At 63.1% G+C, this 21,019-nt stretch overlaps 1 protein-coding gene across 1 annotated transcript in view; it reads left to right on the forward strand.

Annotated features, from left to right (window-relative positions):
- Positions 1-20,098, forward strand: part of Obscn (obscurin, cytoskeletal calmodulin and titin-interacting RhoGEF) — a 135,538-nt gene extending 115,440 nt beyond the window's left edge. Inside the window, exons 87-112 of the mRNA XM_069994064.1 lie at positions 3,860-4,129; positions 6,659-6,755; positions 7,078-7,202; positions 7,641-7,753; positions 8,044-8,212; positions 8,403-8,484; positions 8,583-8,783; positions 9,173-9,233; positions 9,743-9,820; positions 10,164-10,336; positions 10,526-10,552; positions 11,513-11,665; positions 11,760-11,805; positions 12,151-12,228; positions 12,562-14,500; positions 14,953-15,033; positions 15,187-15,297; positions 15,378-15,545; positions 16,113-16,235; positions 16,383-16,553; positions 17,126-17,210; positions 17,425-17,664; positions 17,903-18,126; positions 18,246-18,321; positions 18,449-18,598; positions 19,906-20,098. Coding sequence (XP_069850165.1) covers positions 3,860-4,129; positions 6,659-6,755; positions 7,078-7,202; positions 7,641-7,753; positions 8,044-8,212; positions 8,403-8,484; positions 8,583-8,783; positions 9,173-9,233; positions 9,743-9,820; positions 10,164-10,336; positions 10,526-10,552; positions 11,513-11,665; positions 11,760-11,805; positions 12,151-12,228; positions 12,562-14,500; positions 14,953-15,033; positions 15,187-15,297; positions 15,378-15,545; positions 16,113-16,235; positions 16,383-16,553; positions 17,126-17,210; positions 17,425-17,664; positions 17,903-18,126; positions 18,246-18,321; positions 18,449-18,598; positions 19,906-20,083 — 5,219 coding nt within the window. The 3' untranslated portion in view covers positions 20,084-20,098. The remainder of the gene's footprint in view (positions 1-3,859; positions 4,130-6,658; positions 6,756-7,077; positions 7,203-7,640; positions 7,754-8,043; positions 8,213-8,402; positions 8,485-8,582; positions 8,784-9,172; positions 9,234-9,742; positions 9,821-10,163; positions 10,337-10,525; positions 10,553-11,512; positions 11,666-11,759; positions 11,806-12,150; positions 12,229-12,561; positions 14,501-14,952; positions 15,034-15,186; positions 15,298-15,377; positions 15,546-16,112; positions 16,236-16,382; positions 16,554-17,125; positions 17,211-17,424; positions 17,665-17,902; positions 18,127-18,245; positions 18,322-18,448; positions 18,599-19,905) is intronic.
- Positions 20,099-21,019: the final 921 nt, after the last annotated feature.

Below are 21,019 nucleotides of genomic sequence, written 5' to 3' on the forward strand. Positions count from 1 at the left end.
CGCTGCATCCTGCTTCTTCCCAGACATTCTAGTCCTGTTTTGGAAGATGAAACCCAGAAAGGAAGGGCCTGTCTCAGTCACATGCCCTGTGACAGCCAGTCCAAGTCTGGAGCTAGCTGTCCAGCTTAGGTTTACCCTTCAGCCTGGCTGGGGCTTCACTAGCCTCATACCTTCCCCCCAGAGGCCAGGAGCAGAGGCTGCAGGTGAAACTGGCTCTGGCCTGCACTTAGCCTGTGCATGCTGCTGTTACAGCGCTGCAGCTGTCCTTAGCCGTACCCAGTGAGAACTGCCCAGTGCACCCTCCCCCACAGAACACAGCACAAAGCCTGCTCGTGGGTTCGATGAGGAGAGACTGGCACAGGGAGACATCATATTCTGGACCTTACCTGGTTTTTGGAGATGCCTGTCTGTGTGATGTGGCATGGGCCTTCCAAATACTGGACTGTTCTTTTAAGATCCCGTGTAGAGTCTGAAGCTAGTCCTATGCAACTTTGTGCTTTGTTTCTTCAACTTTTGGATTGGAGGTGGTTAAAAACTGGGTTCGAGAGCATGTGTAGGAGTTGGTGCACTCTCATTCCCCCTCCTACTCACGCATACGCATTAACTGGCATATGCTGATGGCATGGTGAGGCTGCAGGTCTCTGTACCCACCTCCTCTTGGGCCCTCTCCCCCCACCAGAGAGGAGACCATCACCACCGTGGTGAAGAGTCCTCGTGGCCGACATCGGTCCCCTGGCAAATCCCCCTCCTGCTCACCTTCCCGCCGCTCTGCCAGCCCTCCACGGCCAGGACAGCTGGCTACCGAGCTGTTGTACCCACCGAGGTCCAGCCAGCCCCGCACACTCAAAGTGGAGCCCGACCGGAAGCCTGCTGTACCTACACTGTTTGTGACGGAGGCTGAGGCCCTCTCTCCAGCTCATCCCAGCGGTGCTGGGCCCCGGCCTGAGTGGCTGGAGGTTGAGGAGACCATTGAAGTCCGAGTGAAGAAGACAGGATCACCGGGCGTGTCTCCTGTCAGAGAGAGCCCTGGCAGCTTAGGGGAGCTGCTCTTCACACTACCTAGAGGGACCCCTAGGGAGGATCCCAACACCAATAACTCCAACAACAAGCAACTGGACCAGGAGTCTGGAGCTCAGGGCACAGCTGCGGCATGTGTCAGTGAGCCTCTGTTTTTCTGTGTGCACACTGGGAGCTCTGCCAGCCCTGAGCCAGAGGAGGTGAGCGCCGAGGAGACGGCGGGGGAGAGTGATGGGGACGGAAGCACCGTTGTGACAGAGGAACCCCAGGACACCGGCGGCCTTGGGAGCCGTGACCCCAAAATTCTCACACATAATGGCCGTGTGCTAACCCTGGCTGATCTAGAAGATTATGTGCCCCAGGAAGGGGAGAATTTTGGCTGTGAGGACTCTGTGCCCCACATTCCTGACGATCCACCCTGCGAGGTCTCCGTGCTCCAGAGAGAGATTAGTGAGCCGACGGTGGGGCAGCCCGTCCTGCTCAGCGTGGGGCATCCACGTCCACGGGGCCATCAGGGCCCACCTGGCTTCTTCAGGTTGGGACGCCAGGTTTGCAGCCCAGAGGGTGCCTCCTTCCTTGTGCGGGAGGCCCAAGAGCCTGTGAGCAGCACCCCCTGGACCGCGTCCTTCTGTGCCCAGCTCCAGCGCTCTGCAGACAGTGGCCAGAGTAGCTTCAAAACGGAGGTTTCCACCCAGATGGTTGGCTTTGGGACTGTGGGAGAGACAGTCACTCTGCACATCTGCCCAGATGAGGATGAGGCTCCTGGCCCCTCCCAGAGCTGAGGCTGCACCAGCTGGTGAGACGCTCAGAGCCGGATACTCTCCATGTGCTGCCATTGTGACGTGGGGACAGCAGGGAGGGAAGCTGCTTGTAGCCCTGCTGGGCACTCTCATCTGACCTCAGGAAACTCCCAGCTCACCTTGGAATGTGCGCTAGGACTGCTGACACCCTTGCTGATCAAGTATGAGCATGAGCCAGCCCACCGCCTGTCCTGGCCCTTCTACCTCACTGGATCTGATCTTCAGCGGGGAGGACTGGACAGAGCCCCATAACGTTGGAAAGTGTTCAGTCACCTCAAACGAGCCTTGGCAAGGAGCAGCTTCTTCCTGGCTTGTCAGGGCCACACACAACACAAATCAGGGCATCTGTCTTCTCACTGTGGGTCCCAGCTGCCAGGCCTGTCCTGCAGGCTGGGAGACTGTGACCCAAGACTCGTCTCTTGAGGGATTTTCCTTGGACCACATCCAAGGCGTGTGTGGCCCCCATCACCAGCTCTGAAGATCTTCTGGCATCTTCTCTGCAAGGTGGACAAAGGCTCTGCAATTGGGAAGACACCCCATCTCTTGCTCTGATAGAAACAATAAAAATCTCCCTGCTGCTCTTCTCTGTTCCTTCTTGCTTTTGCAACTGGCTTCCCAGGGTCTCCTCCAGCTGTAGCCCTGGGTGGGCTTTAGCCAGCCACCCCCATTCCTTGATTCCAAGGTCACACTGGGGCCATGTAGGCCCACTCACCTTCCCCAGTAAAGCACCCATATGTCCCATCCCAGCCTTTCTGAGGCTCTGGGTAAACTTGTGGCCGCACATGGACCTAATTTGTCCACATACAAGTTGTGGGAGCAGACCCCAGGGACACATGGGTTGGCCAAGATAGTCACTAATAGTCATTCTGGACTTCCAGGGGCCTGAGCAGCTCTTTCTGAGCCCTGGACAGTTTGCTGTAGACCAGGTGGGCTTTGGGGAGTCACACGTGTGACCGGCCGGAGCACCTGGCACCCAGAGATTGGCTTCTACAGCAGAGATGCCCCAGGCAATTCCATGGTCCCTGCTGCTGCTGGGGACAGGGCTCCGCTGACCTCCAGCACAAGGCTTGACTTGGGATACTGCTGACATCTTAGGGTGGGAAAGGAAGGATGGCTGCCTATCCAGTTTGGGGCAGGAGATTATTACCAGCAGGGCCTGCGGAGGGTTGGAGTGGGGAAGGTTCTGGAAAGGAACTTAATGATGATGGATTGGTCATGTTGCCACATTCTGGGAGGCTTAGGTGAGACAGCTCAGGGGTCAGTAAGCAGGTCTGGAAGAGCCTGCCTGAGACAAGGGCAGGAGCCATGCTTAGGAGGAACCTGGAAGGCATGGGGGGGGGCAGGTGGAGGCTGAGAGAAGGGCCAGGGGAAGGCTGCTGGGCCTGGCTGGACTGTGGGTGGACAGTAGGGTGTTTCTGCTTAGGTAGGGGTGGGTGGGCACTGGGGCTGTCTGGGAGGTGGACCTGTCCTTAGGAAAGGCCATGGCTGTGGCCACCGGGACACCCTAGCCCTTGATATTGTGCAGTTCAGCACCCTAGGGTCTAGAGTCAGCCTTGAGGAAAACCAGCCTGGGGATGGAGGGTGCACACAGCGTGGCAGTGGAGGTGCTGTCTCTGCAGTGTCAGGGGGTGGGGTTGGGCCTGAGCTCTCCTCCAGGTAGAGGAAGCAGCTGCCCCAGCATGGGTCTTGGGGCATAGTCTCCTGAGTGAGGAGCAGATGGGTGGGTGAAATAGCTAGGGGTGTCAGGATCAGCACACGTAGGCAACCTTCCCCCCGCCTCCCCCCATCGGTCATGGGTCTTGAACTCGGCTCCAGGCAAGCACTCTACCACGTGAGCCACAGCACCACTTCTGGTTTTCTGGTGGTTAATTGGAGATAAGAGTCTCATAGATGTTCCTGCCCAGGCTGGCCTTGAACCGTGATCCTCAGATCTCAGCCTCCTGATTAGCTAGGATTATACCTAGGCAATCTTTGAGGACGGGGATGGGGATCCCTGCCTTGACACGCCTTAACCCTATTTGTGCTAACCCACCTCTTCACAGACACCGCCCTGGAGGAGTCTGCCCAGCCTGCCCTGGATGGAGTAGACCAGAAAGTCCTATCTGTCCTTCAGAAACTGCTGGGCCCTGAGTCTCTGGGCCCCTCAGCGGAAGACCTCGCTGGCACCCTTTCAGGAGGGTCCACCACGCTCCAGGGGGCCACTCCCCCACCCCCAGGCACCGCACTCCAGGAGGCCACCCCCTCACCCCCGGGCACCGCACTCCAGGAGGCCACACCCCCACCCCCAGGCACCGCAACCTCAGCTGCAGCCGGTGAGGCATGAAAAGAGCCGATGCATCCCACGCGAGCGGGCATGAGCACACATCCCACGCGAGCGGGCGTGAGCACACATCCCACGCGAGCGGGCGTGAGCACACATCCCACGCGAGCGGGCGCGAGCACACATCCCACGCGAGCGGGCGTGAGCTCTAAGCACACTGGGACCTCGATTTGGAGTCCTGATGGCTCATGAACTGTGCACCCTGGGGGGAACCCACCCCCCATTTGGCCTCAACATCCCATGTGTGGATTTAGGACAGGATGGGCTCTGGAAGGATCTTCCCACTATAGGTCTTTCTCAAGATCCAGGAGCCTCCTATGTTGGTCCTTGGCCAGCTTGGTTACCCCATTCTTCTCAATGGAGGGAGAAAGAAAGAAGCGAGAGTGGAGGAGGAAGGAGAAGAAGTGGAGGACAGGTGGAAGGAAGAGTGGAGGAAGATGGGAAGGAGGATGGAGAGGGAGGGGGAGGGATAGAGTAAGAGGATTGAATTAGGATGCTTCTCCCCATAGGATACTCCACTGTGACCTAAGACTCTTCCTTTAGGTGGGTAAGGTGCTCCTAATGTGGAGTACTGAGTGAATTTCTCCCTAAGGACAGAGGGTGCATTTGGGGGAAACTGAGGCTCCAGGTAGGGGACAGCTCCTCTGGGTCCTGCTGCCTAATGCAGATTCAGTTGCAAGGATTGCAGCTATGTGTCCAGACCCTTCCTGCAGACCAGGGTGGGCACTTGAGAGGTACCCCTGCTCCCCACCTGGTGGTCCAGGAATGGTTAACTCTCTGAGCCCTCAGCGGACAGGGCCAGAGTGAGCACTGGGAGGAGCCGTGTCCTGCAACACAGGTGCTGAGACAGGCAGGGCTGGGTAGTGAGGCCAACAGAGGCTGCAGGCAACAAGACTCTTAAGTGAGACAGGGTGAGCAAAGACAAACAGCTGACGCTGCCGTGCAAGGTCTTGAGGGTTTCAGTCAATGAGGCAGGCCAGCCACATGGAGCTTGTCTGCTCAGCCACTGCAGTGACTGGACTGTAGCCAAGCAAGGGTAAAAATGAGGGCCTACTTATGTCCTTCCACGCCCTGCGGGCATGAGCTTTCTGGCACTGCCTGTGATGACAGACAAGGGCAGACTGCCATGTTTGGGGCCCAAGCCTCGTGTTCCCCCAGCCCCGTGATGAGGAGACTAGGCAATCATGGGCAAAGTCAGAGCCAGAGGACATTCCTGTGCCCCCAAACCAGACCCAGATGGAGAGAAACCTGTGTCTGCCAGGGCTTTTGAGCTTCTGTGCATGTAGGCATGGGGAACAAACGCTGCAGGAGGAAAGGGGCCCGCTACCCATTTCCCCAAACACTGTGGCCTGGGGTGGGGGGTGGCGGAGGGCCCCATGTTGGTCCGTACTTGGGGCTCACAGTGGCGGAGGCCCTTCGAGTCTTCGGGGAGAACATTGCAGCCCCAGGTCCACCCTCACCTGATGTCCTGAGGCATGAGGGTAGCGAAGGAAGATCAGTCAGGAGAGCCTCTTTATGGTGGTGTGGAGACACCAGGGAACAGCACAGTATGACGTTCCTTTAGGAAAGGTGACCAAAGCAGGGAGGACAAGAATCTAAGAGACCCCAGGAGGGCAGGGTGCAGACGATGTGGGAGACAGTGGACTGTATGCTGTGGATGGGGCTGGGGAAGAACACAGGGACCTAGAGGTTCCCCAGTTGGCCACAGATCCACTGCGAGGTCAGCCTCACTCCAGCCCTGTCTGCAGAGGACGCTGTCCACCCCTGGTCCTGACCACCAACTGGGGATCAGGAGTGCGCCTTCCTCTCCAGAGCCCACCCCAGGCTGCAGACCATGCGTGGACAGCTGGCCGCACTCATCAGGCAGCAGGGCTCGGGGCTGCTCTCATGCCTGTGGCTTCAGGTTCCTTGGATGCACCATCTGTCTGCTGCCACCCCCAGCCCATCTTTTCTAATCAGTGTAGTGTGTTTTCTCTCTTCTCGGAGTCTGCTGGGTAGAGTTGGGTCAAGGGCCTTCCTGTTCTCCGTGGGGCCCTACACTGCCGTCTCTGGGCATCTGTGCTTGATGTCCGTCGTTCTGTGTTCTGCCCTTACATCAGTCCTGTTACTAAAAAACTGCAGAAGCCTCTTGGCTCTCATAGCACTAAGATTGTCAGCATGATCATGGTTTTCTCCGGGATGCTCTCCAGGGGTGGCCTGGAGGGCAGGGGCTGCTCTTCCCAGTGCCAGCCCGGCTGTCAGATAGGAGCACTGTGTCCGGAGAACAGGGAAGTCCTGGCATCTGGCCTCCGCAGTGTGGCCGGCGTACATCGCTGGCCTGCCGTCTGCTGAGCCACGAGTCTGAATATGCGGACCCTGCCCGGTTCTCAGCCAAGGTGCTGGGACTTGGAGCTTCTCTTAGCCACGGTCTCCTCCACCCCGCCTGGTGATAGGGAGACTTGCGGGGGACCCACACAATGAGCAGCACACAGATCTAAGGAGCAGCACACAGGTCCTCACCAGGCTTCTTGTCTCCCTCCAGCTGAAACTCAAAAGGTCCCACGGCTTCTCCCCCATGAAGACCTGGAGCAGGAGACAGTAACCTCTGCTGAGACCCAGGAGCGGACCGTGCCCATTCGGTAACCTTCCCCAACCGGCTGGGTTATCGTAGGGACGGGCAGGGCAGTGCGTATCTGCTCTGGCCCAGTGGCCTCAAGGAGTCTCTCAGTGTACTCCTTGCCAGCCCACAGCCCACAGGAGGAGCCAGGAGAGAGCCAACTCTTGGGTGAGAGATGTCCCTCCTTCTGTCTGCATAGCTTGTTGCATAGTTTTTGCCCCAGGCTCCACAAATGGGGTTGGGTAAGGACCTCATCTTATCAAGAGACGCAGCGACACGTGAAGTTCAGGGCTGGCTCTCCACCTGCCTCTGCTGAACCAAGGCTCTCCTTGCTGTGATTCCAGGGTAGAGGGCCTGGGCTGGTCCGGAGCAGGTACAGGGCAGCGGCTCTGGGACGTGCACAGCCACATGGTTGTGGAGACCACACAGAGGACGTACTTGTACCAGGCCACAGATGCTAGTGCTGCAAGTACGGGAGTGGCCCCCCTGCTGGGCGTGTATCTGTGTCCAGCATGGGAACTGTTTGCGTGAGAGACTAGCTCATGCCACCCAGCATGCCTCGGCCCACGCTCCCCTTGTCTCTTCCTCTGGGTCCCCTTGGAGGAGCAGGAACCCTCCTCGGGGGGGGGTGGGGAGGGATGCCAGTGGCAGACTCAGTGTCTGCTGGTCACTCTGAAGAGTAAGAGCCGTGGTCCGCTTCAGTCTGCCCGACTATCCAGAACTGCTTGGCCCACTGAAGTCTCAGCTGAAGGGACAGTGGGTGGGTGGAAAGAAATACTTTCCACCAGGGGCCTTGGCAAACAGGAGGTGGACAGTCTCTTAGGAGGGAGGTTGGAAAACCTCAGGACCAGGCCTGCACCTTTCAGCCGGGAGGGCCTCCCCAAGGGCTTCCCCTTGCCTCTTCCAGGCCCGCCGTCCATGCAGGTCACCATTGAGGATGTGCAGGTGCAGGCAGGGGACACCGCACAGTTTGAGGCTGTTATTGAGGGCAACCCACAGCCCACAGTAACCTGGTACAAGGTAGGCGCGGGCCCAGGACAGGTGGGATGGGAGAGGGCCCAGGACAGGTGGGATGGGAGAGGGCCCAGGACAGGTGGGATGGGAGAGGGCCCAGGACAGGTGGGATGGGAGAGGGCCCAGGACAGGTGGGATGGGAGAGGGCTTGCCGGCAGACGGCAGCTCCCACAAGGGGAGGGGGTGGTCTTCAGCGGATGCTCCTGCATTGCCGCACATTTGCTCTGGGCTGGTTGGGCGTGGAAGGGTGGGGTGGGCTCGGGGTGATGGCAGCATGGCCTGTCCTGTGCCTCCAGGACAGTGTCCAGCTGGCGGACAGCACCCGGCTCAGCCAGCGGCAGGATGGAGCCGTGTATTCCCTGGTGCTGAAGGATGTGTCTCAGCACGATGCTGGCATCTATACCTGTCTTGCCCAAAATGCTGGTGGACAGGTGCTGTGCAAGGCAGAGCTTCTGGTTTGTGAGGGTGAGAGAGATGGTTGGCCCTTTCCAGGTCCTAGCAAGGGGCCGTACCCTCCCCCCACATGGTGGTACCTAGACTAATATCCTACGGGCTACCCTAAGCTGTTCACACCAGTCCCACGGCTGGAGCGGGGGTGGGGGGTGCTGGGGGTCACCTCTGTCCATGCAGTCTATTTCCTGTGCTTTGGCTGCAGGAGACAGGAAGCCAGATTCAGAGAAACAAAGCTACCGAAGGAAGCTGCATTCCTTCTACGAGGTCAAAGAAGAGATTGGGAGGTATCTCCGCAGCCCTTTCCCCCGCCCCCCAGGCTCCAGGGCCTCTCATCCACACCTTGTTCACCGCCGGCTCCCCCCTTTCTTCCCCTCCTCCCTAGGGGTGTGTTTGGCTTTGTGAAAAGGGTACAACACAAAGGAAACAAGATGTTCTGTGCTGCCAAGTTCATCCCCCTGCGGAGCAAAACCAGGGCCCAGGGCTACCGAGAGCGAGACATTCTGGCTACACTCAGCCACCCCCTGATCACTGGACTGTTGGACCAGTTTGAGACCCGGAAGACTCTTATTCTCATTTTGGAGTTGTATCCTGCCCTTGGCCCCTGGGGAGGAGGGTGCAAGGAGAGGTAGCAGGCCCTGGCTCGGGTTACTGGGAATATGGTGGTGACAGTTCCACAGGACCCTGGAAGTCCCCTTGGAGAGGTGGTGCTCCCTTACCAATCAGCTGGCCACCCCTCTCCCGAGTCCACGCTCTTCCTGTGGTAGGAGTCCTTGGGGTGGAGGACATATACCAGTCCCCCCATGCCGCTGCCCGAGGCCTGGGTCTGTCTGCAGCCCCTCCCCTTGGGGTTAGGTATCACTTGCCACCCCAGGGGCCTCCACATCCCTGCGTCATGGTCACTGCTCTGTGGGCATGGTATGCAGGAAGCAGCTGGGTTCCAAATCCCAGAAGCTCTTCCTTGACCAAACCCAGGTGCTCATCCGAGGAGCTGCTGGACCGCCTGTTCAAGAAGGGTGTGGTGACAGAGGCCGAGGTGACTGCCCCTTCTGGCCTCAGCTGCAGGCCTGCTCTCAGGCCTGGACCCGGAGCCCCGGGCACAGTGCCCTGCGATGGAAGGCTTCCTGTGGCCCAGGGGTCCCGGGATGTCCAGCCCCTCCGTCCACATCTCAAGTTCTTTCACATCTCTGTGTCTCATCTTATCTATCCCCATCCCAATTACACATGTCCAGTTGGGTGAACCCCGGCTGCTTCTCTCCCCCACATCCCACTTTTCTTAGGTTGTTGCTTCTTACTCCCTCAAACACTCTTCACCTTGGAGAATCCCCGAGGCCTGTGGTACATAGGGTCCAGGAAAGTTTTGCCCAACACAAACTCTGTGAGGCCTAGCCTGGGTGCCAAGGGAGGAGGAAAGCTTGTCTTCCAGAGCAAGCTGGGTGTGAAATGGGCCCCTAGCCTTGGCACAGGACTGTGGACGGACTTGGGCCTTGGGCATGGGCCTTTGAAAGTCCGGACGGCTCACCTGAACACCTGCCTTGGCCACAGGTCAAAGTCTACGTCCAGCAGCTGGTGGAGGGGCTGCACTATCTGCACAGCCACGACGTCCTCCATCTGGACATAAAGGTATTGCTTCCTGTACCTCGAGAGCCCAGGTAAGGTGGGGCAGGCGGGAGCCTGCCGTCTGTGGACTGGGACGGTGCAGGCCCCTACCTTCCTGTCAGCTACCTGACAGGGCTTGCTTTCCACTGAGGATGGGGAGCTTACTACTTCCTAGAACCTCTCACCAGGTAGTGTTTGGCTCTGAAGGAGGAGAGGTCCTTCTCAAGCTGTCCCTAGCCTGCTTTGAGGGCTTGCTGCTGCTCCATGCTGGCCTCCTGGACCCGAGTGCTCCCTGAGCTAGGAAGTCCCAGAAATTCCCTCCCCCTCAAGGTGTGGCCTTGACCAACTCTCTGACTCTGCCTGGCAGCCCCCTAACATCCTGATGGTGCACCCTGCTCGTGAAGACATTAAGATCTGTGACTTCGGCTTTGCCCAAAAGATCACTCCTTTAGAGCCACAGTTCAGCAAGTATGGCTCTCCTGAGTTCGTGTCCCCTGAGATCATCGAACAGAGCCCCGTGAGCCCAGGCTCCGATATCTGGTGAGTGGGTTAGCAGCTGGCAGGGCTGCAGTTTCCCTGGAACTCCCCCCCATCCACTCCTGGGGAGACCTCTGACTGCTGAGGGGGGGCCAGAGGGTCCTCTCGGAAACGGTCATTTCCGCACACACAGACCCTTGGCCTATATGCTATACTTGGGGAGACTCACTGTGTATGGTTTTGTTCCTACAGGGCCATGGGGGTCGTCTGCTACCTCAGGTGAGCAGTCCCTGCTCTTGAAAGCCAACTCCTTCCCTGCAGGCCCCCAAAGGCCATGTGTTCTGCTGGCCAACCCCCAGATCAGACTCATGACCTAGGGGCCAGCTATCTTGGGAACAGGCCACTAGCCAGCCCTGATAGGAAGTTCCAATCCAGCGTTCTCACAGATACTTTGCTGTCATGAAGCTAAGTTGAGGTTGGAGGGGTGGGGGAAGGGGTGTCCAGAGGGCACTCGTAATAGGATGCTGCTGCTGCTATAGACTGAGAGAGCTGCTGCTGCTATAGACTGAGAGAGCTGCTGCTGCTATAGACTGAGAGAGCTGCTGCTGCTATAGACTGAGAGAGCTGCTGCTGCTATAGACTGAGAGAGCTGCTGCTGCTATAGACTGAGAGAGCTGCTGCTGCTATAGACTGAGAGAGCATCTCCTCTCCATGCTGAACTCCAGTCCCAACCTCGGGCAAAGCCTCAGCTAACCCCGACTCTCTGCCTAATTTGGGACCTGAACTCCTCAAGTTAAGGCTAGTTGCTACCCAAGCTGAGCCTAGATTTCTGTCCAGCTCTAGACCTGGGTCCCTACCCTGGGTGAAGGCCCACTCCAGGATGAACCTGGGTCTCTGTCTCAACCTCAGCACAGAAAATCATGTCAGAGTTAGCTCACACCCCTCCTTCAAGTAGTATCTCCTCAGTGTACTGAGCCTTGATCCCCACCGCAGGCAAAGCAGGGAACCTCTGCAGGTTAACTCTTCCTTGATCCTAAGCCGGGATCGTCACCCCATTATAAGCCCAGATGACCCAGGCTTTAATGTCTTGATGCCCATTCCAAGATGAGCCCCAAGTCTTTCTGGAAAAGCTTGACACTTTTTCAGGGCTGGATGGGAACGGTCGTTACAACCCACAAAAAAAACAATGAAACGCCACCCAAGTTTCATCTAAGGTTCACTTCCGCCCCGTGTTTCCAGCCTGACCTGCTCATCCCCATTTGCTGGTGAGAGCGACCGTGCCACCCTGTTGAATGTTCTGGAAGGGCGAGTATCTTGGAGCAGCCCCATGGCTGCCCACCTGACTGAAGACGCTAAGGACTTCATTAGGGCCACACTGCAGAGGAATCCGGGGTGAGTGCCCGCCTGCCCCTCCCCTGCTGGGGGGCAGCCATCCTCTTCCCTAGGGCTTCTGACCGCCCAGCCCTGGGCTTTCCTCTTCTTCCAGGGCCCGGCCCAGTGCCTCCCAGTGCCTCACCCACTCCTGGTTCCTGGTGAGTAGGGTTCAATCCCATGCTCTGCAGGGAGGGAAACATCTCAACAGGGGCAGGGGCGGTCTGGGCCACGGGACCCATCAGCGCAGAATTGCCGTCCTCTAGTTCAGAGGACACCCATGCGCTCACAAAGCCTCACAGAGGAATTGCCAGGAGGGCAGGCGCAAAGGGTAACGGTCCCTGTTGACCTGTAGCCTTTGACCTGCCCTCATGGACATCCAGGTGAGGACCCTTGTTTCCGGGACCCAGAGTCTGAGAAGATGGAATTCCCGGGGGTCCCTGCCCAGCTGGGCCCGGGCACCCAGGTGTCCCATCTGTAAGACTGTCCCCACCCCCCCTCCCCAGAGGTCCATGCCTGCCGAGGAGGCCCACTTCATCAACACCAAGCAGCTCAAGTTCCTTTTGGCTCGAAGTCGCTGGCAGGTAAGCTGTGCCCACCCCAGGAGTGGCTGCAGTCCAGGAAAGGGAAACTGAGACCCCAAGAGGACTGACTGTAGGTACACCTAGGCCAAGAGTGTAGGGGAGCCAGGGTGACCTGTGTCATTTCAGATTGGGCCCCTCTGAGTGTGTGACCCATGAAAAGGTCACTGGGCGGTGGATGTAGATGACACTGGTTGTCCTGGGGTGCAGTCCCAGCTGTTCCTGGGGACCCTCTCTGGCCCATTAGAGGCCTAGAAGATGGTGGGCAGTGGTCACTCTCTCAGTGCCCTGGCCTGCCATGTCTGCCTTTCACCCCTTTGTCTCACTGCCCCGCAGCGCTCCTTGATGAGCTACAAGTCCATCCTGGTGATGCGCTCCATCCCGGAGCTGTTCCAGGGCCCACCCGACAGCCCGTCCCTGGGAGTGGCCCGGCACCTGCGCGGGGATGCCAGCGGCTCCTCGAGCTCCACCTCTTCCTCAGACAACGAGCTCGCCCCGTTCGCCAGAGCCAAGTCGCTGCCCCCCTCCCCGGTCTCCCACTCTCCACTCCTGCACCCTCGGGGCTTCCTGCGGCCCTCCTCCAGCCTGCCAGAGGAGGCTGAGGCCTGCTCGGCCGTGGAAGCCGCAGGCCCACCCACATCGCCGCAAGGGACAGGGCCGCCGGCGTCGCCTGGCTCCGTGCCCAGACACAGTGTCATCCGCAGCCTGTTCTACCAGCAGGCAGGGGAGGGGTCGGAGCGCGGGAGTCTATCCCCCAGGGTCCGGAGACACCAGGCGAGGCGAAGGCACCTGCTGAAAGGAGGGTACATTGCAAAGGCCCTGCCCGGCTTGCGTGAGCCGCTGATGGAGCACCAAGCGCTGGAGGAAGAGGCTGACCAGGAGGAGCAGGCCATGCTCATGACCGAGACGCCCTCCTTCGAGGCCGCCCTGCAGCTGCCCAGCGCGAAGGCCCGTGAGGCCCCTGGCCGCAGCCACTCCCTGGGTCAGCCGCCGGGCACCACCGGCCCCTCCTCGGAGGCCTGCAGCGAGGGACACTGTCCACCCTCAGCACCCCTGGGGGCCTCTGCCCAGGGTGGGGGACACCCTGAGGAGACAGGGCCCCCTTTTCTGCCTGTCAGTGGTGACGTAGGACCTGCCCGACAAGCGGGGGCATCCAAGGACAGCCATCGGGGGCAACCAGGCTGTCACCTTGAGCCTGGTGCTTCCCCGCAGGAGGGCTGTGGGCCCTGCTCCACACAGCCCCCTGGCTGTGTCTCTCTCGGGTCATTTGAGGAGGCAGGGCCCCCACCCTGCAGGCTCTTCCTCTCAGGACAGCCTCAGACAGCCCCCACGGCAGCCCGGGGAAGCCCCCGGCTGGGCTCTCAGAAAGGGCCTGAGGACGCCTCTCCAGCCTCCAACGTTACCCCAGAGCCCAGACCATCCCTGGCCACTGAGAGCTCGTGGCAGGACACCGGGGATGCCCCAGACTCACCACCCCGCCTTCCGAAGCCTCAGGAGCAAGCGACCACCCGCAAGTTTTCCCTGGAGTCCCGCGGGGGCTATGCAGGGGTCTCAGGCTACGGCACCTTTGCCTTTGGGGGGGATGCAGGGGGGCTGCTGGGGCAGGGTCCGCTGTGGGCCAGGATGGCCTGGGCCACGTCCCAGTCCTCTGAAGAGCAGGAGGAGGTCGGGGCTGGCAGCTCCCAGCCCCAGGCCAGCTCAGAACCTGTGCTGGCGGCCAGTGGGGCTCCCCGGAGGGAGGCCAGTGGGGTCCCCCTGAGGACCTCCCCAGAGCCAACCTCGTGGGAAGAAATCGGACAGGTCTCCTTGGTGCAGATCCGGGACCTGTCCAGTGACGCCGAGGCAGCTGACACCATATCCCTGGACATCTCTGAGGTGGACCCTGCCTACCTCAACCTCTCTGATCTGTACGACATTAAATACCTCCCATTCGAGTTCATGATCTTTCGGAGAGTCCCGAAGCCTTCGGAACCGCAGGAGCCGCCCTCCCCGGAGGCTGAGGGAGAGGCGGGGCTGGCCGAGTTCCCGGAGGAGGCTGCATGGCCCTGGCCCAGCGAGTTAGGCCTGGAGATCACAGAGGAGCCTGAGGACCTGGAGGCTCTTCTAGGGGAGGCCGCTATGGACAGGAAGCGCAAGTGGTCCCCGTCCCGCAGCCTCTTCCAGTTCCCCTCGAGGTACCTGCCAGCCGACAGGGAGCCCACAGAGCTGGGCCTGCGCCAGAGAGTGAAGGCTTCCATGGCTCACATTTCCAGGATCCTCAAGGGCAAACCAGAAGGTGATGTTCCCGTTCCCCTGGTCTGCTGATCCCACAGGGCTCCCCCTCCCGGTGCTGAATGTGGCCCACACCCCCCAGCCCCGCCCTGCAGCCTGGGCAGGCGCCTCATTGCTTACTGAATACCCAAGCCCCAGACAGCTTCAGGCTGACCCCGGGAAGGGGGTCCGCGGACCCCAGAGCCTGCGGTGCCCCAGTCCTCCCTGATCTCTGGTCCTCTCATTCCTAGAGCCTCCCCCACTGCAGACTCTGGGCCATGAATCCCAGCCTCCAGACACCCGTGCTCCATGCCCTGCCCCAGTGAGCGTAGCCGCTGGCAGGGGGGAGGGATGTGTAGTCCCAGTGTTCACAAACTCCCTGGGGTCCCGGCCTCTCCCCTAGGACCTGGAAGTTGGGGGGTACAGAAGAAGCGCTGCTACCAAGGACCACGCCATCATGACCCCTTTTTCCTACAGGCCCTGAGAAGGAGGAGCCCCCTAGGAAGAAGGCAGGCCTGGCTTCCTTTCGGCTGTCTGGCCTGAAGGGCAGGGACCAAGGTTAGCAGGCTCCCATGGCCTCCAGGGGCCCCCTCCGAGCATCCCAGGTGCTCGGAGCTGCCACAGGCTGGAGCTGTCAGAGAGCTCCAGCAGGTTGGGCTGGAGCTGAACTCGGTGGTCTCCCCTCAAGGCTCATCTCATGTCCCCCCTCAGCACCCTCCTTCCTAAGGGAGCTCTCTGATGAAAGTGTGGTCTTGGGCCAGTCCGTGACACTAGCCTGCCAGGTGTTGGCCCAGCCAGCTGCCCAGGCCACCTGGAGCAAAGGTAAGGCGCTATCCCAGAGGCCGGGGCGTCTGCGGGTGGCTGTCCTGTAAGAGGAGAGCCAGGCTTGCTGTGTCTGGCAGACGGAGCCCTCCTGGAGAGCAGCAGCCGCCTCCTCATCTCATCCACCCTGAAGAACTTCCAGCTGCTGACCATCTTGGTGGTGACTGCCGAGGACCTAGGCGTGTACACATGCAGTGTGAGCAACCCACTGGGGACGGTGGCCACCACCGGTGTCCTCCGGAAGGCAGGTGTGTGAACTACGTCAGAGGCCCGTCAGACCAGGGAAGGCAGGGCTGGGGGTGCCAGGAGACCTTGTCTCCTTCCACGAGGCGGATGATGTTAGAAGCCTGAGCAGAGGGCTCGCCTGACACACGCTCTCCCATCACAGGGGCCCTATGGCCACTGCAGGGTATCTGCGTGCTCCCGGGGAGCTGGGCTGTTGCAGAAGGTTTACAAAGAGAGGGATCTGAATGGGGGCCCGGTGCTGCCCTGGGGGAAGCAGAATGCCCAGCAGGCGGGAAAGAATCAGATATGATTGCAGACGTTACCCTGTGCTTTGGGGTTTAGCTCTGAGTTTTCCAGCCTGAACCCCAGAGAGTCCAGCCTGCTGACCCCACATGCCCTGTACTCGGGGCAGAGCTCAGCAGACCTGAGCCTCCAGGACAAGGCCTGCGTGTGCCTGAGCCAGCCCAGGAGGAGGATGGGCTGGCAGATGTCTGACTGACTCTTGGAGAGGGTGGGTGCTGAGGGGAGGGAGGGGGGCAGGACTGGGCCAGAGGTGAGTCCTTGGGAGCTGACCATGGCGGCCCTTGCAGAGCGCCCCTCAGCCTCACCACGTCCAGACATTGGAGAGGTGTATGTGGACAGGGTATTGCTGGTCTGGAAGCCCGTAGAATCCTTCGGTCCCGTGACCTACATTGTGCAGTGCTGCATGGAAGGTACACCGTGGTCCCTTTGCCCACATTCCTGGGGGGGTGGCTGAGGCCCAGGTCTCCACAGGGTCAGCACCAAGGGACCCTAGGAGACACGGGGCCTGCTTAGGCCTCAGGGAGGGATTCTTCTCTCACTCATGTCTGTGTTCCCAGGTGGCAGCTGGACCACCCTGGCCTCCGACCTCTCTGACTGCTGCTATCTGAGTAGCAGGCTGTCCCGGGGCGGCACATACGCCTTCCGGACGGCCTGTGTCAGCAAGGCAGGAATGGGGCCCTACAGCAGCCCCTCCGAACACGTTGTCCTCGGAGGGCCCAGCTACCTGGGTGAGCCCCTGTTGGGTGGATGTGCTTGTGTGGTCAGCAGATTAGGCTCAGATGTCCTCCTACCCATGGCCCATGGGGCTGACCACAGCTTTTAGGAGAGAGAAAGCTCTACTTGCACTCAACAGTCAGAGCCTTATCTCTCCTGAGACCCCCAGCCCCACTCCACTTACACTCACACCTGTGATCTTCTACCAAGTGAACAAGCCCTCCCAGTGTTCCTTTGAGAATCAGTGGTAACATTCCTTGGGTGTTGTGTCTGGATTCGGTGGAAGGGTGCTGCTGATTAGTAATATCTGATGTGGGTGAAGAAGAGGACAGATGGTGTGTCTGTTGCCCCTGGTCTGTCCTGGAGAATCTTCTGACATGGGATGCACACACTTACGTAATGGTGCCTGCTTCTGTGTTCTGTGCTCTCCTATCCATGTACCCTCACAAAATGAGGGAGCCGGGTGTGGGGAGACTTACAAAGAGACCATTTGTCTGGTGCCTGGGAAAGGAGGGTGGGAGAAGTCTGGGAGTTAGGCTGCTGGTGTTTCCCTCCCTGATCCCCCCACTGACTCCTCCTCTCACAGCTTCTGAGGAGGAGAGTGGCTGGGGGCAGCCAGTGCAGCCCCTCCCCAGCACCAAGACCTTCGCCTTCCAGATGCAGATCAGGAGGTGCAGGGGCCTCTGGGGGTGGCTGGCGAGTGGAGACACTGCCTTAATTTCCCCTGCTAGCTCTTCATACTCTTCCCCTCCCCTCTGCACTGGGTCAAGGCACCTGCCCAGTGCGCCCTGCCTCTGCCCGCCTGCCTCTGCCTGCTTGTTCAGCGTGGCCCACCTCTCCGAGCGTGTGGGACCGCTCACGCCTTCTCCGTGCACCCTTACCCAGGGGGCGTTTCAGTGTGGTGCGGCAGTGCCGGGAGAAGGTGAGCGGCCGGGCACTGGCTGCTAAAATTGTCCCCTACTGGCCTGAAGACAAGACTGTTGTGCTTCGGGAGTATGAGGCCCTCAAGAGGTTGCGCCACCCGCATCTGGCCCAGCTCCATGCCGCCTACCTCAGCCCGCGGCACCTGGTGCTCATCCTGGAGCTGTGTTCTGGACCTGAGCTGCTTCCCTGCCTGGCTGAGAGGTACCCGGCAGCCTGGGCTGGCCCTAGCCCCGGGACGGGGGAGCGATGGGTGCAGAGCTCTGGGGAGGGGGCTGTGGATGCTGCTGACCCGCTCTCCCAGTGGAGCCCCCTCCCCCAGCCCAGTGTCCCTGTCCTTCCTCTGGCACTTCCCACCACTCCCTCCCCACAAGGGCTCGGTTGTGGGTAGGGTGCCCCGACCCCCCGACTTCGGGGCCTGACCTGAGACCCTGTGCCCCAGACCCTCCTACTCGGAGTCTGAGGTGAAGGACTACCTGTGGCAGATGCTGAGTGCCACCCAGTACCTGCACGCCCAGCACATTCTGCACCTGGACCTGCGGTCTGAGAACATGATGGTGACCGAGTACAACCTGCTCAAGGTTGTGGACCTGGGCAACGCCCAGAGCCTCCACCAGGAGAAGGTGCCGCCCCCGGACAACTTCAGGGACTACCTGGAGACCATGGGTGCGTACGGAGGCCTGCCCGGGGCCCACCAGGAGGCCCGGCCCCTCCAGATCCACCCACCCCACCCGCCTCGCGCCAGGGCCCCGCGCCCGCGCTCACCCACGCGTGCTCCCCCGCAGCTCCCGAGCTCCTGGACGGCCAGGGGGCGGTGCCGCAGACGGACATCTGGGCCATCGGCGTCACGGCCTTCATCATGTGAGTCCCACGGGGTCCCCGAGCCGTGCGGGTGGGCAGAGCAGGCCTCGCCCCACGCCCCTCCCCGCGCGCCGCCCTCACCCAGGTGACAACCTCCCGCCCTCACCGGGGTCCCCCGCCCGCGCAGGCTGAGCGCCGAGTACCCCGTGAGCAGCGAAGGGGCGCGAGACCTGCAGCGAGGCCTGCGCAAGGGGCGCGTGCGGCTGGGCCGCTGCTACGCGGGGCTTTCCGGGGGCGCCGTGTCCTTCCTGAGCGCCACGCTGAGCGCGCGGCCCTGGTGAGCGGAGCCCCGCCCCGCGAGCCCCGCCTCCTCCAGCCCCGCCCCCTCGGGCTCCACGGCCCCGCCCTCCTCCAGCCCCGCCCCCTCGGGCTCCACGGCCCCGCCCTCCTCCAGCCCCGCCCCCACGGCCCTGCCCCCTCGGGCTCCACGGGCCCCGCCCTCCTCCAGCCCCGCCCCCACGGGCTCCACGGGCCCCGCCCCCGGCTCCACGAGCCTCGCCCTCCTCCAGCCCCGCCCCCTCGGGTTCCACGGCCCCGCCCTCCTCCAGCCCCGCCCCCTCGGGCTCCACGGCCCCGCCCTCCTCCAGCCCCGCCCCCACGGCCCTGCCCCCTCGGGCTCCACGGCCCCGCCCTCCTCCAGCCCCGCCCCCTCGGGCTCCACGGGCCCCGCCCTCCTCCAGCCCCGCCCCCACGGGCTCCACGGGCCCCGCCCCCGGCTCCACGAGCCTCGCCCTCCTCCAGCCCCGCCCCCTCGGGTTCCACGGCCCCGCCCTCCTCCAGCCCCGCCCCCTCGGGCTCCACGGGCCCCGCCCTCCTCCAGCCCCGCCCCCTCGGGCTCCACGGGCCCCGCCCTCCTCCAGCCCCGCCCCCACGGGCTCCACGGGCCCCGCCCCCGGCTCCACGAGCCTCGCCCTCCTCCAGCCCCGCCCCCTCGGGCTCCACGGCCCCGCCCTCCTCCAGCCCCGCCCCCACGGGCTCCACGGGCCCCGCCCTCCTCCAGCCCCGCCCCCGGCTCCACGAGCCTCGCCCTCCTCCAGCCCCGCCCCCTCGGGCTCCACGGCCCCGCCCTCCTCCAGCCCCGCCCCCACGGGCTCCACGGGCCCCGCCCTCCTCCAGCCCCGCCCCCGGCTCCACGGGCCCCGCCCTCCTCCAGCCCCGCCCCCGGCTCCACGAGCCTCGCCCTCCTCCAGCCCCGCCCCCTCGGGCTCCACGGCCCCGCCCCTTCCCCTCGCGGTCCTCCCGCCCGCCCTCCGTCCTCCCGCCCTCGGTCCTCCCGCCCTCCGTCCTCCCGCCCTCGGTCCTCCCGCCTGCCCTCCCTCGGTCCTCCCGCCCTCGGTCCTCCCGCCTGCCCTCCCTCGGTCCTCCCGCCCTCCGTCCTCCCGCCCTCCGTCCTCCCGCCCTCGGTCCTCCCGCCCTCCGTCCCCCCGCCCGCCCTCGGTCCTCCCGCCCTCGGTCCTCCCGCCCTCGGTCCTCCCGCCTGCCCTCCCTCGGTCCTCCCGCCCTCGGTCTGCCTTCCCGCCGCGCCGCCCGCCGCGCCGAGGGCCCAGCCGCCGACGCAGCCCGCTCTTCTCCCTCTCCGCCCAGGGCCCGGCCGTGCGCCGCCAGCTGCCTGCAGAGCCCCTGGCTGACCGAGGCGGGCCCCGCCGGCTCCGGGCCCGCGCCCGTGGCCTTCCCCACGGCGCGGCTGCGCGCCTTCGTGCGCGAGCGGGAGCGGCGGCGCGCGCTGCTGTTCCGCAGGCGCCACCCGGCCCCGGGGCGCTGACGCGGGGCGCTGACGCCGGGCGCTGACGCGGGGCGCTGACGACGCGGGGCGCTGACGACGCGGGGCGCTGACGACGCGGGGCGCTGACGACGCGGGGCGCTGACGCGGGGCGCTGACGCGGGGCGCTGACGACGCGGGGCGCTGACGCGGGGCGCTGACGACGCGGGGCGCTGACGACGCGGGGCGCTGACGACGCGGGCCGGGCCGCCGCCCTCCGGCTCCCAATAAACGCGCGCCTGCCGCTCAGAAACACTCCGCCGGCCCGCGTCTTCTGTGCGTCCCCCGCGGCCCTCCCGCCCGGCCCCGGCCCCCGCTGACCCCGCGGCCCTCCCGTCCCGCCCGGCCCCGGCCCGTCCCTCGCGGGCCCTCCCGTCCTGGCCCCGTCCCCCGCGGCCCTCCCGTCCCGGCCCGGCCCGTCCTGGCCCCGTCCCCCGCGGCCCTCCCGCCCGTCCCGGCCCGTCCCGGCCCCCGCGGTCCTTCCGGCCCCCGCGGCCCTCCCGTCCCGGCCCGTCCCGGCCCCCGCGGCCCTCCCGCCCGTCCCGGCCCGTCCCGGCCCCCGCGGTCCTTCCGGCCCCGGCCGCATCCCCCATCTCCGTCCCCCGTGGGGCCGGTGGCCGCGCCCCGGCCGACCCCGGTTGCCGGCAGGGCGAGGCCGGAGACGCCCTGGAGACCCGAGCGCGAGGCCCGGGGCGGGCTCCGGTCCGGTCCACGGCCGTCCGCCGGGCGCTGCCCCGGGCCGCCCACCGAGGGTCCTGAGCGCCGCGGCCGGCCACGTGCAGCCGGAGGCCCCGGCCTCGGCCTCCAGGGCGGCCTCGGCCGGTCTCCCCGCAGGGCGGCGCCTGGGAGCCCACCGACACCGGAAAGGCTGGCCACAGCTCCCCTCTTCCCCGCTGACACACGGGACGTCTCCATCGTCCTCACCGGTGCGTTGAAGCT

The sequence above is a fragment of the Dipodomys merriami genome, unplaced genomic scaffold, assembly GCF_024711535.1.
Source record: "Dipodomys merriami isolate MVZ:Mamm:240054 unplaced genomic scaffold, mDipMer1.0.p SCAF_440, whole genome shotgun sequence".
NCBI lineage: Eukaryota > Metazoa > Chordata > Mammalia > Rodentia > Heteromyidae > Dipodomys > Dipodomys merriami.